At 40.1% G+C, this 18765-nt stretch overlaps 1 protein-coding gene across 1 annotated transcript in view; it reads right to left on the reverse strand.

Moving 5' to 3' along the window:
- Window positions 1-1073: 1073 nt before the first annotated feature.
- Window positions 1074-18765, reverse strand: part of tasora (transcription activation suppressor a) — an 18724-nt gene continuing 1032 nt past the window's right edge. The window contains exons 2-23 of the mRNA XM_062986568.1: window positions 16454-16599; window positions 15885-15977; window positions 15124-15196; window positions 14946-15037; window positions 14716-14847; window positions 13915-14048; window positions 13522-13547; window positions 13159-13264; window positions 12922-13025; window positions 10790-10893; window positions 10224-10296; window positions 10050-10124; window positions 8964-9581; window positions 7958-8358; window positions 7633-7759; window positions 5825-6903; window positions 5564-5686; window positions 5300-5459; window positions 4892-5000; window positions 4065-4243; window positions 3543-3692; window positions 1074-3345 (exon numbers count right to left, since the gene is read on the reverse strand). Coding sequence (XP_062842638.1) covers window positions 2195-3345; window positions 3543-3692; window positions 4065-4243; window positions 4892-5000; window positions 5300-5459; window positions 5564-5686; window positions 5825-6903; window positions 7633-7759; window positions 7958-8358; window positions 8964-9581; window positions 10050-10124; window positions 10224-10296; window positions 10790-10893; window positions 12922-13025; window positions 13159-13264; window positions 13522-13547; window positions 13915-14048; window positions 14716-14847; window positions 14946-15037; window positions 15124-15196; window positions 15885-15977; window positions 16454-16599 — 5255 coding nt within the window. The 3' untranslated portion in view covers window positions 1074-2194. The remainder of the gene's footprint in view (window positions 3346-3542; window positions 3693-4064; window positions 4244-4891; window positions 5001-5299; window positions 5460-5563; window positions 5687-5824; window positions 6904-7632; window positions 7760-7957; window positions 8359-8963; window positions 9582-10049; window positions 10125-10223; window positions 10297-10789; window positions 10894-12921; window positions 13026-13158; window positions 13265-13521; window positions 13548-13914; window positions 14049-14715; window positions 14848-14945; window positions 15038-15123; window positions 15197-15884; window positions 15978-16453; window positions 16600-18765) is intronic.

Below are 18765 nucleotides of genomic sequence, written 5' to 3' on the forward strand. Positions count from 1 at the left end.
TATAATGTTTTGTATACAGTGTAATTTTGTGACTGTAATTGGCATGTTTTGTGTTACTGATCTTGTTTAAGTTTACTTGAACTAAACTTACAATTAATAATGTGAATTTTTAACCATTTACAACCTTTCATTTCAATGTGAATTAAATAATTTTGGGTTTTGTTAAACTCATCTTTGGTAAGTTTAAATGATTTAATTTATTAATATATTTTGTGTGAAAGTACTTTTAAACCCACAGTGACGGAAAACACGTACTCAACCACTCATTTCATTTATACTGTATGGTCATACAAATGCAGACAGCCGACCGTGTACTTTGGTGCACGTTTCATTTTAACCCTGTGTACATACATTTATTTGCAGTAGCCTGCCACACAACAAATAACCTGGTGGCTGAGAAGTGTCGCAGGCCAGCATATGAATACTCTGCCAGGTTTTTACAGTCAGTCTTCAATACATACGTTGGACATCAGTATTCTCAGTATTGTAGGAGACTGTTGGTCTGTCTTTTTTCCCCCCCTTGTGGCCAATTGTGTCAAACGTCTAAACACTAAATTTGACTCTAAAGCTGTTGAAGTTTTTAATGCTTGTAAGTACTGTTTGTAATTGTAATAATGAACAAAGTCAAAATACTACAATTAAATTCAACTGACGTACGCACTGAACTTATACAGTATTCACATTTATGGCATTTAGCAGACACGTGTATCCAAAGCGACTCACAATTATGACTAAATATATTTTAAGGTAATTGAAAGTTAGGGGCCTGCTCAGGGGCCCAACAATGACAACATGGCAGCAGTGGGGCTTGAAACAGCAACCTTTTGATTACTAGTCCTGATTACTTTGCTTTCACAGCCCTATAAAATGAAATAAAAAGTGGTTGAATGCTTTTGTCCTCACTTTATATCTAAAGAACATGACAGCTTATGTAGGACCAATTTATGTAATAATCAATATTTTTTTTTGCTAACTGTCCAAGGTTTCCTTCTGTGCATTGAGCTAGAAATACTAGTGTAATGTGTCTAGTGTAAAGAAAGAGTGTCTGTCTGAGCCAGAAAGCCAAGCAAGTCTTGTGCAAAAAAGAGCATTTACATTATTTAGATTTAAAAATGATAGGAACAGATATGAAACGATTAACAAATAATCAAACAGAAAACAGTCAATATTTAGCTACAACAGAATGAGAAAAATGTTAAAAGTGACTTAAAACAAGACAGGAAGCAATAAACTGCACAGTTTCTGAATACGAGGGGAGAATCAAACGCTTCACGTGAATTAAAGTGCTGAGCGGATGCTGCTGAAGGCACTGATAAATAAAACGAAGAGACGTGCACGTACAAGGCAGGCCATGAAATGAAACGGATAACAGCAGTAACAGTAAAGGGGATTTACAGACCAATGAGAGAAAAGGTGACTGAAAACTAGTAAAATAAAATGAATTGCATCTAGTGTTTACTGATGTAGAAAAATCAACAAATGTTTAATCGGCTTGTCAATAAGAAATACTGCTCATTTTTTTTTACCAGGAGGCAGGATCTGTAGTAATATGAACTTTTAAAAAATGACATTCTGTCTTAACCTTTAAAATAAAAATACAGCGTTACTGCTTTTATATTTTTTTAATATGACTACATAAAAACAAAACCGTGGCTGTTCTAGTGCAAAACAAGACAAATAATAAACATCTGCAAGCAACAAAATTAATTTAAACAGATTTTTTAAGCAAGGTTGTATTTTTTGATATTACAGTAAAGAAAAAATGGTTTCTTTATGGGTTATTAATAAAAATAGGGGTTTTAAAGTCATGGCAGGTTAGATCTTGTGCTTTTTACATTTCTGAATTCTAAATGTAGTATATGTTTGTCATTGAGAGTACATTTTTAAGGTCTGTGTAAGTTTGAATATCAAAACTCCCTGAAGCCATTTAAACAGCTGCTACACTTGCTTTAATGCATGTTTTTACAGCCTTGTCATAAAAAACATTAAGATTAAAACCAGGTCATGCACGGCTCCTGCCTGTAGTGTTAAAAAAACAAACAAACAAATCCAGACAATAACAAAATAGAGTGGTCTGTACAAAATGCATACAGATACAATGACTTGCGTGGCGGCATTAAAGGACATTTAAGTTTTTCCTTTCAGTTCCATAAAACTCAGAACGTTTTCAAAACTATTTACAGACAGTGCTGGCTCACCAGCTGCCATAGCCCCCTCTACGAGGAGGATACGCGTTACCTTGATTTCCGTGCCAGGCGTAGCCCTGGATGTATTGTGTCCGTTGAACTTGTCCTAGCTGCTGCATGCCCAGCACGTTTGACGCGGTTCCTTGCGTCAGGCTGTTCCAGGCCATGTTTATGTTACTGCTGGGAAGCAGCCCTCGTACACCCGACTGTGGGACCATACCTATGCTGTTGGTCACTGACCTTTGAGCAGCAGCAGCAGCCCACAAACTGCTGCGCTGGAGTAAAAGTCCGTCCATGCTGACTAAAGGGTTACCAACGCCGTAAGTCAAATTTCTGGGCACTGGAAGTAGACCAGGTTGGCCTCGGTAGTTATTTTTACGTACGGTTACTAAATTTTCGATTGATCGAGTGCTAGAGGAGCTCAGGTTCTTTGTAGTATCCACATTTGTTCCATTCTTCTCATGACTCTCTCTTTCACTGCTCCTCGAACTCGCCGGCATTTCAGACTGGACAGTTTTACTCGGGTCACTCCAGATAGACTGTGTGTTGCTCAAAATGTCAGTAGTGGTGTCAGGGTCTGCACAGTTAGTTCTGGAGGCCGCTGGCTCGACAGGGCTATGATCGGCTGGACAAGCTTCGTCTTGAACATGGGACATGGAGGATACAGCCTCGGCCTGAGTTTGTGCTTCACTAGATGATGCTTCCAACATGAAATCCTCCTGAATTTGGCTCACAGCATCTTTAGAGCTCAGTAAGGACGGAGTCGAAGTACTTGAAAGATCATCCTCATCTGCAGAGCACTGAGGAACAGAGGACTTCTCATCGCTCTCACTGATGAATACTTGATGAGCACTGTTAATGAAAGGACTTGGAGAAGACTGGCCAGAATTACTGGCACTTGCCTGCATTCTGGCCACTCTGAAGTGGGAAATCGCAGCTTTCAAAGCATCAAAATCCAGCTCCTTTGGTACCCCAGAGGTGGGTGAAGGAAGAGTAACCATATTTGGTTTGTCTCCCACTTGACTGTTGGATAAACTCAGATCCAGATCAGTTGTAAGATCAGAATCCTGGTCTGTACCATCATCGGTTGTGTGTTCAGGGGCAGATGTCCTGCGTGAGACGTGAATATCAGAGCTTGGGCCCTCATTGTCTTCTCTCACTACAGGCACAACAACATGGATTAAAACCAAGAACGTGTGTGAAAATAAAGGTTCAGTTTGAACTAAACATGTTTAAAACAAACTAAATTTAATAAAATATAAATACAATCAAATTATCTCGCTCAGCTTCATTTCTGGATAATGTTTAACACGTCACAGCTGAAGCATTAAGTCCCAAATGTACATGTCGACTTACATGAAGGAGACGGGCAGAACTGGAGGTCTGAGGAAGGCGCTTTGTCACACGATTCACCGATCAGGCTGGCCATGCTGTACAGGATGTCATCGATGTTTGCAATAACGATTCCGCTGCTTGAATATTGTGGAAACATCTCAAACTGACGCTCTGGGGACACATAAGAAAACAAAAATCAATCTGAATAAAGTTACAGCTAATATTATGTTTTAATATGCAAGTTTTAACTATGCAAGTCCAGAGTTGGATAGGTTGGGATACAGGGTGTTTTGAATCTCTAAATATATTATACAGTAGCTGTATCAGGAATTTAGTCCCTGATGTTAAGTGTGGTTCAGGGTTTATGTTGCTGTTTCTAGTGCAAAAAAGTAACCTGGTCCTGAGCGTGGCTCTCTGTACAGTGGTAATCCGACTCTCCTTGATCAGATTGGGGGTTGTGCAAACGGCAGTGGATGCGCACAGTCAGGACTTGGGAATAAATAGATTGGAAGAAAATAGGGGAAGCATTCCAGAAAAGGTTACCTGTAAGGAAGATAACATGTCGCTGTTGAATGTGCTGAGCTTGCAGCTTGACCAGGCAGTTCAGATCTGGTGCCTGGTGTAGCGGAGAATCACACTCATGATACGACAGAAACTCAACGATCTGTTTCTTGTGGTATGTTGTAAGGAGGTTCAGTACATCCAGAGCTTCACTTTTAGACCTGGAGAAACAACAATTAAACTGACAAGTTTTTGTCTGTTCTTCAACTCTAAAAAAGAAAACACACACCATCCGTTTGAAGAAAAAAAAATTAGGTAACGGAGTTAACCCTTTGATGCACAAGCTAAGCAAACCCCTTCTAATGCACAACATGGGTCAAAAATGACCCATATTCATCCATTCAAGAATATTTTCATATGCACATTTGTCAGTTATTCATGTATTTACTGTCTTAGCTAATAAAAGCTATCTATACTAGAATATGTAAACAGCTAGCAAGCAAATAGTATTGGACATTCAAGATTCAAGAGCCTAATCTTTGGTTGTCTTTCAAAAGATCAGTAAATATGTTTTGGACTACAAACACTTACAAATGTCAGTAGTTTCTGTCAAATTCCATAGTAAACACATAAGGGTCATTTTTGACCCATGTTGTGCATTAGAAGGGTAGTGATACAAAAATGATTTTTATTAAAAAAAAGTAAAAAATATAAAACTGAAATAAGGATTTGTGATGATCAAAAACAAGTTAATTGAGGAATTCATGGAAGCTTGAATGACAAAATTAATTTATTGCAAAGATGTAGAAAAGACCCAGGTTGTGCATCAAAGGGTTAAATCATGATTTAAATGATTTAAAATGACTGACCTGCTGAGCTCTTTGACCTTTTTGTGGGTTTTACAATGCACCCTCCATCTCCACGGGCTTTCTGGTGTGTTCAGCTCCTCGAGATACTGAAGAAGAGCTTGAAGTCTGTCTGTAAACCATCGATAACCATCAATAATATATTTGCTATTTGCTACATTTGCTGTTTCTGGGAAGATGAGGTAAAGCGGTGATTGAACTGTTGCTTGGATTATTTGGAATAAAATGATTATTTTATTTATGCTTAAACAATGCTTCATCATGTGTAATAGCCTGGTGATATTACAGATAGATGGATGGATAGATAGATAAAACTATAAAAGAATGAAAGTGTGCATATGAACACTATTGACTCAAATGAAGTCCCCACAGTTCATCAGAATGGAATTAAGAGTTCCTAATAATTCTTACCTAGTGAGATAAAGTCCGGATTCAGGACGAATTCATCAGAGACAATGAAGCCGCCAGAAACGAACAGTTCATTGTAGGTGTGATTCTTAATGTCATCCAGACTATCGACCCCAGCAAAGCTCACAGACGGCAGCTTTTTCAGAGAGACCAACGCAGGAATCTGTGTGTACACAACACGTATAATACAAATAATAAAACAGTTCACATCAATTCAAGTTTTTACCCATAACTCAAGCATATAATGGTAACTGAGGCAAGTCATACCGTATGAACGCTAGATGCTATGTCTATATTCTGGATGACTATGAGCAGTTTGTCTTGACTCTCCTTTTTCATAACAAAAGTCTGAGGATCACACTCTGGATTTCCGAGCCTTGTTAAGTACTCCTATAAGAGAAGAAATAAAAAAGGAGAGTATTTAGTAAACATTTAATAAAATATGCTCACAAAGTACAAAAACAAAGTAAACAGGGGCAGAGGGAGTCCCTAACAGGCCAGGAAAGGGTGGATAAGAACACACAGTACCTTTATTTCCCAGCATACATCACTCTTCTCATCCACACAGTGGATGTGGAAGTGGACGGTGTTCTTCTGCATGTCTCTCATGATCTTTACCAGGTTGTCGAACACGTCTGGTTGAAGCTGACTAATTACACTGCTGATGGCGTCTGGAGCCGCCTCAACAGTCGGACTTTCATGAGACGCTCGCCCGTCAGTCGACTGAGGCCGGACTTCTGCAGCGAGACTAGTAGTCGACTTATTTAAAGCTTGATCTCGATGGGTTTGATGAGGAACTCGACCTTCACGCCCGTCCTTTATGACTGAGCTCTGTTCGTGTTGCCGCTGATCATGTACACGTTGCATAACTTCTACAGCTGGTTGGTTGACCAAACCAAGTTTTTCTGGCTGCTGTTGTTGTTGTTGTTCCATTAGGGTTGAACCAGAACGAGGAACAATGCTGGGAGTGCTGGATGTTGGAGAAGGATTTGCAGTGCTGGAAGATTGATGAGGTGCACTAACATTTGAAAAAGCAGAACTGGAAACAGAACCCCAACTGTTCCGCCGGGGGTCTATGAATGCACTAACGCTGTCTCTGAATGAGTCAATGTAACTGTGTACAGGTAAAGGTGTGTTAAAGTGTGAGACATACTCAGAGAATGGCACCATAGGAGTCTGTGCTGGGTTTTTGTTTGCTGTAGGGCTTGAATAATGTTCATAAGAAACACGTTCCTCCCTCAGCAGTTCCTCAACCTTGGCTGAGAAGCCAGAAATCTGTTCATCGACTATAGAGTCAACGCATTTAAACAGCATCCTGTCTTTTTTGCCTGATTCGGTCAGTTCTGGGCATTCAGACCCTTTCGGCTCCTCCCTTTCAATAAGACTGATGACCTGATCTTCTACACACTCGACCTCAGAATCAGGCTCAGGCTGAGTTTCTGGCTGTGGTTTAGGATCAGCCTCCATGTTACTGCTGTCTGGAAGATCAGGAGGGGCATCGTCTATTTTCTCAGCAACGTTACGTGTTAAGACCGTCGGACTTTGTAGGAAACGAGGATCATCAATGCTTGCGTCCCTTCTGTAGCTGTATCTCTCAGTCTTTAGACCTGTTTAGGGTGAAAACATCTGAGTTTACCATTACCGTAGAAGAAAGCAGTAGAAACAATGAAGGATGAAAGCAGATATTGATAGCAGACTTCACATTGTCATACATACTGTATCTGATAAATACTTGTATCAAAATGCAATATTTTACATTTCTAAAAACTGGGTCAGTTAAAAGGGGCCCGAAGCTGATTTATTTGTTTTAAAAAAAGTAATATAGGCTTCCACTTTTCAAAAACGCACTATACCATTCCTTGAAGTTCTCCCTCAGGTTTTACTACATATTAATTAATTAAAACAATAACAAAATTCCAAATTGTACAGATTTTTTTATAATCTGCCAATAATAGAGTCATAATGTAAAAATACAAACCCTCATAAAGCAATTCATATATACAAACAATTGTTTTTTATTTGAATCAACTGCTTTATCCTGTCCAGGGTCCAGGTTCAACTGGAAACACTGAGGGTAAGGCAGAAATATCCTGAATGGAGTGCCAATCCATCACACCTCCAGACAAAACCAATCATGCCTGCTTAGTGCCCAGCCTGAGCTTTGAACTCGGATCTCAGTTTTTGCAGGCTAGCAAAATAAACCCCTGCACCACCTGAGCACCTGAACAATCCATGTTCTGATTTAGATCAATTAGATCAGTCGCCAGTTCAAACCCTGCAGTGAAACAACCTCACAGTATCAAACTCTGAATCTGATGCTGGTATGCTCACTGTACCTGTTATGGGGATAAGCACCCAGGGGATTGACCTTTCTCCAGGTACGACTAGACCACGCTGATGTCCGTTGGAATCTGAGCAGGGACTGAAAGCCTCCAGGCTACTTAAGCTACCGGTGGTTTCCTCCTGAAATTACAAACAACAATCAGCTTATAGTAGTTAAACAGTTTCAGGTACAAAAACAATCAAAAATTGCAATCATTTAATGTTAAAAATGTTAAAAAATAAAATACAGTGTGACCCTGATTAGAATAAAATGGTGTTAAGACATGAACATTAAATGATAGTCTGGATAAATAAAGGAATAAAAAGCATTGACTTCACCTCTAAATAATTTTTCCCTCGAATCTCTTGACCACCACCATCACCACCACCATCATCATCCACAAACTGCTGCCGGAGATCAGTGTCGCAGTTCGTTGGGAGGCCCAGCTGCGCCATGCTCTCGTGCAGAGTCTTTTCCGGGTCTTCACCGCTCATTAACGCTTCTGTCGAATCAAAATTATTCACAGACGCTTCTGATAAACTTTTGTTTAGAGTCTCTTGCATCTTGCTAACCAGCACAGCTTGTGCTTGGTCTGTGTTCAGTGCGGTTTTGCTAAGTTCGTCCAGTAGCTGCACCACCTTCAGTGCGTCCTGGGTCCTGTCCTTCCTGAGGTCCGTGTCCTGAAGTCCGATGCTGTTTAACACGTCGGTTAAAGACGGACACGACTTGAGCTCCTCAGCTGTAGGAGACAAAACATAAACATTAGTTTTTGGCAGCAGTGCCGTACAGTAAAAAATGATGTCTCGAGCAAAGGTGACCTTAAGCTTGACTGACTTAGTTCTGTTGCTAGCAGTTGATTAACATGAACTTTAAAAAAAAAAGTAAAAAACGATAAGCACTCCTCATCAGGCATAGATTGACTTAGCAGGAAAGTACGATTTAAATCTCAGTGGTGCTATTAGCCGGTCCGGTTGTCTGTATGGACATGATTGGCTAATATCTGAGGGGAGTGGGGGATGTCCCAAACACCCTAGCCATTGGAAGGCACACACATCTCCCAAGTCTAGATATAAACAGTGAATGATTACATAACAATTAGCACCGGGTACTTTTGCTTCATCTCAGTTTGTGTGGTTAGGAGCTGTGTGCAACCAAAGTAGTTAAATTTTTTGTTTTGTTGTGTTAATATTGATATTATATACACAATTAATGAAAATGGTTGCAATCTGGTTATACTGTGGTTTACGTTTGATGTATTGTTTGTGTTGCCTGGGTCACAGTAAAAATCATGGACAAAATGTGGGTCACTTGACAAAAAGTTTGAAAAACCCTGATCTATATTACCTTTCAATTCATCAGCTTGTCCATTGGCCCTTTTCAGACACTTGCTGTTAACTTCCTGCACTTCTTCCTCCAACTTCCTTTTTAGACCGTGAGCACCTGAAGCAACCTCTTCTAATCTCCTCTCTATCAGAACGGTCTCCTCCAGGTTTTTATTCATCTGAATGAGATTTAAAAGCTCCATCAGCCTCTCTGGATCGCTCTGATCCTTCATGCAGTCTTCTGTCTCTGGAGCAGAACCAGAGTCAGGAACAGAGCAGAGGCTCTCCACCATGGACGTGGCTTTCTCCACGGGTATCGTGAACAACCTGGGGAAGTAGGTGTACGGGCGCATATAGCTTTCCCAGTTGAACCTCTGTCTCGGACCAGGAAAGACCTCCTCCTTGTAGTCCAGTTTCTGGTCGTAACTGAGTCTGACTGGCTGGACGGGTTTGGACTCTCGGATACTGGTGAGGTATTCGTATGCTTGCTGCTGCACTGCTGCACTCGGGTTAGATGGAACGATAACGCGTATTTTGCTGAGGCTGTAGTGAAGAGCTGGTATAAAAGTGTTTAGATGTGGCATTACAGGCTCCAGCGGCACAGGCGTCAAGGGCATGCGATAAGTAGAGGGTCTAGATGCTAAATGGGGAAAAAAACAATGACAAAATTGGTAAAGACTCATTCCTAAATCCAAATAAAATAAAGCATAAAAAAGGAACAGTAAATAGTGTTTTCATTTAGATGACTGCATATCATGACTACACAACAAAAAATAAATGAAAACATAATTCATACCAACTCAGTGTGAAAAAATAATTTCCCACTTCGCTAAACATTTAATCAAAAGTAATTTATAATTAGGTTTAATCAGACTGAACATGCAGGCTTGATTCATGCAGCCCTCTTGAATCTAAATATCACTCAATAGAACGTTTCCAGCAATGTGAAGTAGCTAAAAAATCCATAAAAAGTTGGAGACACCACAAGTTTCCTAATTTAGCCGCTCCTCACCCATCACCAAAGCCCTTAAATTCAGGAACAAGCCTGTTTTGACTTCACAAGTGGTTAAAAATGCACTTACTAGCACATCTCTGGTTAAATACTTACATTTTGACACATCTCGTGTATGTTGATAGACGAAAAGTGCTAGCAAACGAGAATTTTTCCAAACAGCTCGGCGTTCTTGAGATGGACAGAAGAGAGGATCTTAAAAATCAGTCTTTGTAAAACGATGCATTTATTGAGACAACGTGAGAAACATACTATACATGAGAAACGTACCATACTGGTTGGACATTTGGCCTGAGGACAGGAGGAAGAGAAAACCTCTGTCGTTTACTGCATTCACCAACACCTGCACAGTTAGGGATGAATAATCGGTTTAGAGACGTCCCCAACGAGACCTTAAGCAACAGTTAATCAATTAAAAATGCAGGTATTAAAATTTTACAAATCAAAGCCACAGTCACATCAGCACAGTGGTGCAGTGGGTAAAGCTGTCACCCCACAGCATGAAGGAACCGGGTTTGATTCTTTTGGTGTGATATTTGCATGTTCTCCCTGCATCCGTGTGGGTTTCCTCCAGGTTCTCCTGTTTCCTCCCACAAGTCCCAAGGCATGCTTCATGCTAGGTCAGCTTAAGCTACTAAAAAATACCCCGTGTGTGTGTGTGTGTGTGTGTGTCTGCCCTGTGACGGACTGTCAGGGGTTTTTCCTGTCTTTCACCCAATGAATCAGACCCACCGTGACCCTGACCACTGTGGTAAAACAGTGAATGAACGAATGAATGTGTTATTTACTTTCCCATGCTCCTAAATCTGCTTCAGCAGAAAATGCTTAACACCTACCAACTCCTTCTCTTCAAGTTTCTGGAACAATTCAGCCAAGCCCTCTGCTGATTTGCTTTTCTCGACCACCTCAAACAGACTGCAGTGCATACCGCAATTAAAGACTGAAAAACAAAGCAGACGTTATAATCAGATCTAAAATCCAGTAGAACACTTTGGGGATGTGGTGGAACAGGAGATTAGGAGCATGAACTGCCGCTAATGAATACAAAGCAACTGTGATGTAATCACGTCAACATGGGCATTGCGGTCATGGGATTTTAATGAGATCGCCACCATGTTTTATGACTGAATAACTGGAACACAGAATTATTTCCCATAAAACATTCACAACTGTAAGGTCTTTCATAACCTTGGCTTGGGACTGGCACTGACACTGCACTGACAAGTGCATGTACCAATGACTAGGCTGTTTTGGCAACCACCAGTCATGCCTATGCAGACACCCAACTGGCTGATTGCACTGCTGAGTGTTACAAACATGATAAAGCGTTTTGCGACTAAACAGCTCATGTTATGAGCGGTCATAAATAGTACACAACAGTTTTTCAACTCCCCAACGTTAAACGCTGTGGTGTGCACTTGACTTTAGTTTGTTCAGGCTTCCAAACTTTTAAACAGAAGCTTCACAAATCTTTTTTTTTTCCAGAATGTCAATTCTGTGCAAAGTACTAATATTTTTTTATTGTATATTATATTAGCATTCATTTAAATGGCTTTGTATCATCTATATACAGGGGTTGGACAAAATAACTGAAACACCTGGTTTTAGACCACAATAATTTATTAGTATGGTGTAGGGTCTCCTTTTGTGGCCAATACAGCGTCAATTCGTCTTGGAAATGACATATACAAGTCCTGCACAGTGGTCAGAGGGATTTTAAGCCATTCTTCTTGCAGGATAGTGGCCAGGTCACTACGTGATGCTGGTGGAGGAAAACGTTTCCTGACTCGCTTCTCCAAAACACCCCAAAGTGGCTCAATAATATTTAGATCTGGTGACTGTGCAGGCCATGGGAGATGTTCAACTTCACTTTCATGTTCATCAAACCAATCTTTCACCAGTCTTGCTGTGTGTATTGGTGCATTGTCATCCTGATACACGGCACCGCCATTGGATGCACATGGTCCTCCAGAATGGTTCGATAGTCCTTGGCAGTGACGCGCCCATCTAGCACAAGTATTGGGCCAAGGGAATGCCATGATATGGCAGCCCAAACCATCACTAATCCACCCCCATGCTTCACTCTGGGCATGCAACAGTCTGGGTGGTACGCTTCTTTGGGGCTTCTCCACACCGTAACTCTCCCGGATGTGGGGAAAACAGTAAAGGTGGACTCATCAGAGAACAATACATGTTTCACATTGTCCACAGCCCAAGATTTGCGCTCCTTGCACCATTGAAACCGACGTTTGGCATCGGCACGAGTGACCAAAGGTTTGGCTATAGCAGCCCGGCCGTGTATATTGACCCTGTGGAGCTCCCGACGGACAGTTCTGGTGGAAACAGGAGAGTTGAGGTGCACATTTAATTCTGCTGTGATTTGGGCAGCCGTGGTTTTATGTTTTTTGGATACAATCCGGGTTAGCACCCGAACATCCCTTTCAGACAGCTTCCTCTTGCGTCCACAGTTAATCCTGTTGGATGTGGTTTGTCCTTCTTGGTGGTATGCTGACATTACCCTGGATACCGTGGCTCTTGATACATCACAAAGACTTGCTGTCTTAGTCACAGATGCGCCAGCAAGACGTGCACCAACAATTTGTCTTCTTTTGAACTCTGGTATGTCACCCATAATGTTGTGTGCATTGCAATATTTTGAGCAAAACTGTGCTCTTACCCTGCTAATTGAACCTTCACACTCTGCTCTTACTGGTGCAATGTGCAATTAATGAAGATTGGCCACCAGACTGGTCCAATTTAGCCATGAAACCTCCCACACTAAAATGACAGGTGTTTCAGTTATTTTGTCCAACCCCTGTATATATATATATATATATATATATATATATATATATATAAAAGTGCAGTGGTTCATTCAAACAAACAAACTCAAATTGTAAGTCAGCGTTACATCTTGGTTTGAACTTGAATTAAAATGTGTTAAACCTCAGCTGTAAATAAGCTTTACCTTCACTGCTGCTCGAATAAAGACCCCAGGTCAGCATTGCTAAAGGAATGACTTCCTTTACTTGCTCCAGCCTCATGACTTTACCAATCTCGATTCTGTCTGGTCTGTAACATGAACAGATACATTAAAACAGATAAATAAAAATGTATTATTGACCGTTACGATCACTTGCAGTGCAAACCATTTAAAGCAAGGTTGAAGTAATATATATATATATATATTTTTTTTTTAACTCACAATTTGAAGGGTAAAAAGGGTTTCGAGATGGAGCGTAGACATGCTTGGTACACTTCCTTGCCTCCGTTGACAAAGAGCCCGTTCCATACAGTGTAATTATGCCTCTCTGTGAAAGATTGTAATAAGATAGTTATTGTTTTTGTGCATCATACCAGACACCAATTTACATTTGTTTACATTCACAATTTTCTGCATCGAATTGTTCAATAGGTCATTCATGCAAACTGCTTACTTTGGGGACCGAAAATGTCATATTCGAATCGAATATAATATTCTAGCCCATGTTTGATGCATGTATACATTAATCTTACATCTTTATAACAAAGTTTTCATGCAGTACAACAGATGTAAGCAGAACTTTACCTGTTCCTGCAGACAGACTGTTTGACCTGAGAAAACAACAGAGAAACAGGAAAAAATTATTCAGATAATGAGGCCTTCAAATGATCTGATTCAGGTGCACATCTTAATGGATAGGCTGGTTCTTCCTTCCCCCTTTTTGGACATTTAGCCAATCATGTCTATGCAGCACCCACCCGGCCGGTAGTACATCTAAGATGCAACATCAAAATAGTAGATTAAGTAACAAAGACTACAATGTATTTCGATATTTATAGATATTAATGAAGTTGCACAAACCCTAATAATTAATGCAATATGTATCCAGTATCCAGTACACTGGTACCAAATGTTCCAGGACTTTGCAGTTCGCCAAACCTTCAACACAACTAATAATCAGTGATGTTATTTGAATACCTTTGGACAGACAGGGGCTTTGGGCAAACTGTTGCAGCTTCTTTGGACTTAAACTGAAAGGAAACCACAGCAAACGGACACACATGCCTCGGTCTGGACACCAGCTCAAAATCCACATACTCATAGAAGTATTGCTGTAGAGAGAGATCACAGTTACACATTAACTATCACCACAACATTACAATCGCTAGAAACACATTTTTTAATAAGCAGAAACACTAGTGCTGGCATGCACAACACACTGGAGTCAAGACATGCATGTGCGGCCACGTGGAGAGAAGCACTAACACACACCTAACACACACGACATACTTTATACATGAGTGGGAACACAGACACGCTTACACAGACACCTGTGCGAACAGGTATTCACACGTGCGTGGACACACGGACACAAGACACACAAACTCATGCAGACACACCTGAACTAGAAGACAGACAAGTTTGCAAGAACATACAGTAAATCACACCTGTAAACTGCATTAGAGCAAACAAACACAAGCACTGACATGAACACACAGCTTTATGTGAAGAAATACAACCTCAAGCGAACACACACTTGCACCAGTGGAGACACACACAGCTGAAAGATACACAATTACTCTGATATACACACAAACATGCATAAACAAGATACACAGAGCCTAGTGTGGTGTTAAGAAGTTGGTGTTAAGAAATACACAGTTAATAAATAAATAAAAATATGTAAGCAAACAGGACAGACAGCCAGACGTACCAGCACACACCAGCAGACATACCCAAGCTCAAACAGAAGCAAACACGACTTTAACACGACACTACCTGAGTATACTCGAATGCCTTATACGACTGCAGCGAGGTCGCCCTGTTGGCATTCTTCGAGAAGTGGCTGTCGAATTTTGGTGTAGGGTCTAAACATTTAGACACGTTATCATATGTGCTCTTTGCTTTACCCTGCAAGAAGGGAATAAGATTTTTGTGAATAAGCTAATAAAGTTCAATGTAGAAGGAAATTAATGTGAACTTTACACAATAAAATCTGGAATAGCTACCTTTATTACTTTAAATATAATGATTTCACCAGTGCTGCCAGGTTCATGAGGACTGATTTGAAGTAAGTCTGAGAACTGGCACAAGTACACACCTAAAAAGAGAAAAACTAATTAGAAATAATTGTTCACATGGGTAGAATATAATCATACAGAATTTAGATGACGTTCTTAAATTTACCTTTGGAAGAATTTCCTAATGTATTTAACCAGCTGCTGTTGACTGATAAACCTTTTTCACAAAGTAAAGGGACCTGAAATAAAACAAGATCAATTTATAATTGTAGGAGAATTTAGTCAAGCATTAGTACTGCCACGTTTAGCAGTATATGCTATCCAATCCATATTTCAACTAGTCATGTGTCTACTTAGATAGAATCAGACAAAATTCTACTGATGACAAATGCCAACTTAAGTGTGTAAATGTGTGTGTTACACAAAAGACTTCTTCAGTGCATTCATGGCACTTAGATTCCACATCTATATGCATTTACATAGGCATGATTATAGAGGAACTGAAATATATGCAAATGTTGGCTCAATTCTACAGGGTTGCAGCAGGACCAGCTTTCTCTGAAACACTAGGCACAATGCAGCTACACACCCTGGACAGGTTGCCAATTTAAACTCTGGATTTTAGCAGTAGTGGGGTGGCATAATTTACTGCTGCGCCAACAGAATGTATATAGTATATGAACATTACGCAATACTGTACACACCTCTGTTATGAGGTATTTGCAGACTGTGGGAAAACAGGTTTGTAAGGTAAAGAAATGTAATTATTTCTAAATGATTTTTATTGTCAGTTTGGGAGCTTTGTGCTACAAAGAATGGTTGTGCATCACAGTAAGAAGTTAATCAGCTGCTGACAGAAGTTATTTAATTACTTCTAATGGTCCAATAAAAGTAATTTAAGACACTGTCCAGATTTTGGGTGCATACCTTGTTGACGTCACAAAGCAGGAAACAAAACGACTCTGCTAGCTCTTTTTCTGGTCGTCCATCCTGCTTCAGTTCTTTTCTCTTCTCTATAAACTACAGATATGAAAAAAACCAGCATCACTTAAAGGTCCAAAGATGTACACACAAGCCAATGTTAAATCTGTAACAGTTTCACCATAAAGTTTGAGAAAATGATTCTAAAAACATTAAATCACTTGAATGCTTGAATAGTGCAGCGGTCTAATACTGAACTCTGAACCAGGCTTAACTCAAGGCTCCGCGATGCTACAGGCATTTGTTTAAATGTCCTTTTGATTCAATTTTGTAACTATTTTGAATAAATAACTTTTATTTTTTATTTTAATGTATACTTTAATATTTGACGTCTATCTTTCAGTTCCAGGTTTTATGTTTTTTAGTTTGGAATCTTGTGTAAGCTAGTATACGTTTTAAAAACTTTATTTATTATTTTTGAAACATGCAATCTAAGGCAATGAAATATATAAACAGGTTTAGGGAATAAACAAATTGTAGAAGTGAAAAGCGTTTTAAATGTAATTTACACTGACCTCTTTCTCCAGAAGTTCGTTGTGGATAAGACGGGGTTTGGTGTATACAAAGTTTCCTTGAGACGCAGGATCCTTGTAGCTGGAGGTGAGGATGTTTAAAATCTCCGTGAACTCTCTGGACTCTGAGGATAAGTGCTGGAACAGAGCTGAGAAAAAAAACAGTCGGTAGCGACTTTCAGTTTCATGATCTGAAAGCAATCTTTTAAATACACAGATCGCTAAATATTGAGACACCTGGACTAGTGGTAGGGTATTTAAAAGTTTAGAGCATGGATCTGTATGCGCAATACAGCTCTCTGCAAGACTCCACAACTGGTTATAGCCTATGGGTCATGATTAATTGAGTCTATTTAGTTCCCAGTCAGGCAGCTGAGAAATCGTATTGAGACTGCTGAGACACTGAGCACCGCATGATTTCTATCTTATAAGAACACAAACTATTGTTCTTAAATGTTTTACAGCACTGCTGACTTCTGGTTATTTTCCTTCATAGAGATCTGTGATCTTAACAATGCTAGACATGCCCTGGGGGGCCATAATACAGATAATTACAGGCTTTAAGAGCAGATGGCAGCCTTGTTCATCATTATACGCTAAACACGAGCAAACTGATTCTTTTCTTAACTCCTCCATTAATTGTGATTGACCAGTATCATAGCAACTGTAATTAGACAGGGATGCTTCTAAAGAAAAGTACCCAAATGCACAAAGCTGCCACTAATTATGGCTCAAGTTTTTGGATTATAACAATCAGAAGTGATTCTCATCCAGCACTAGTAACACTTAAGTCTCTATTGTGTACTCGCATTGTTAATGATGTGAAATGTAAAAATACTTCCAATACATGATTCTGGCAATACTGCCCACCACTAGTCCACACTAGTACTCAGGTCCTCAAGTATAATGTGACATTTAACAGTTAGTTTGTGACAAATCTATAGACATGGGTTTAATGGTTACCAGTAGAATTTCCGGATTCTTTAAAATTCGAAACCACAGCAAATCAAATGTTTTATTGACTACATTAAATGTAAGGGTTGCACGAATACAGACGCTGGTGTTAACACACATGTTGTCTTCTTCTTTTAGCTGTTCCTGTTATGAGTCAGATCATTCGTCTCCATCTTGCCCTATTCGTTCAGCCGTCTTAGTCACCTCAACCACCTGCATGTCCTTCCTCACCACATCCTTAAACCTCCTCTTTGGCCTTTCTCTCCTCCTCCTGTCTGGCGGCTCTATTCTCAGTGCCGTTCCATAATGAGTTCTCAAAAACATCCTCCAAACTCTGTCCTAATCCTGTCCATTCTTGTCAATCCCAACGATAATCGCAGCATCATCATCATCTCTGCCACCTACAGCTTCCTCTCCCGGCTTTTTGTCAGTTTAACGTCTCTAAGCTGAATAACATAGCAGGCCTCACTACTGTCTTGTAAACTTTCCCTTGCACTCCGACAGCCATGCCACACCATCCACTCCACCCTGGCTGCACTCTACCCAGAGTAGTTAAACTTGTCCACTTTCATCACCTCAACTCCTGGTGTGCTGGTGTCAATATGAGAATTTAAGCAGTACTGGCCAAAAAGAGCACTTTGTTTAGGATATATCTAAATTGTCCCAATTTCTTTATGCAGTCTTGTGTGACTCCTGTCGCACGCACACCACCACACTGGCTGTAAATGGTCACAGGCTAACACACACCTTATCCGACATGTGTGAAGCCAGAAGGCACTTCTGTACACTGGCGGATAAAAAAAAAAAAAGCCCAACAAGTACAGAGGATCACACTTTGTCCTCTGTATTTCTTCATCACTAGTGTTGACATCACCCTTCCCCGAATAAACAGTAGGAATCACTGTTCTCATTCGACCTTTCCTCACTCAGACACAGCCAACTGTGGCTGCAGAACACCAACCAGGCAGGTGGCATCTTGTGTGACTCGAATTTGGCATCCATTGTGACACCCACTTTCATCTCCATTTCTTTCTATTAGCCTCACATCAAACAATTCCACTAAACTTAAGGATGAGGTTCATTATAACAGAAGGATTTTATTAGAAGGCGTTATATACATAACAGTAACCAAAGAAAAGATTTCATCTCACATTTAAAAAATGCTGGTGGTGGGTGGTGTCAGAGCTGCATTTCCATTCCATTAGTCGGGTTTTTTTCAACAAAACACAATAGAAGGACATCCCATAAAAGCATACAAGCTAGCTTCCTCAACTTGTATGGTCTCGCAGGCCAGACTTTTTCTCTGCTAAGATTGAAATCTGGAGAACCTGTCAGATTTTGGCATTGATTTATTAGTCCAG

The sequence above is a fragment of the Trichomycterus rosablanca genome, chromosome 24 (genome assembly GCF_030014385.1).
Source record: "Trichomycterus rosablanca isolate fTriRos1 chromosome 24, fTriRos1.hap1, whole genome shotgun sequence".
Taxonomy (NCBI): Eukaryota; Metazoa; Chordata; class Actinopteri; order Siluriformes; family Trichomycteridae; genus Trichomycterus; species Trichomycterus rosablanca.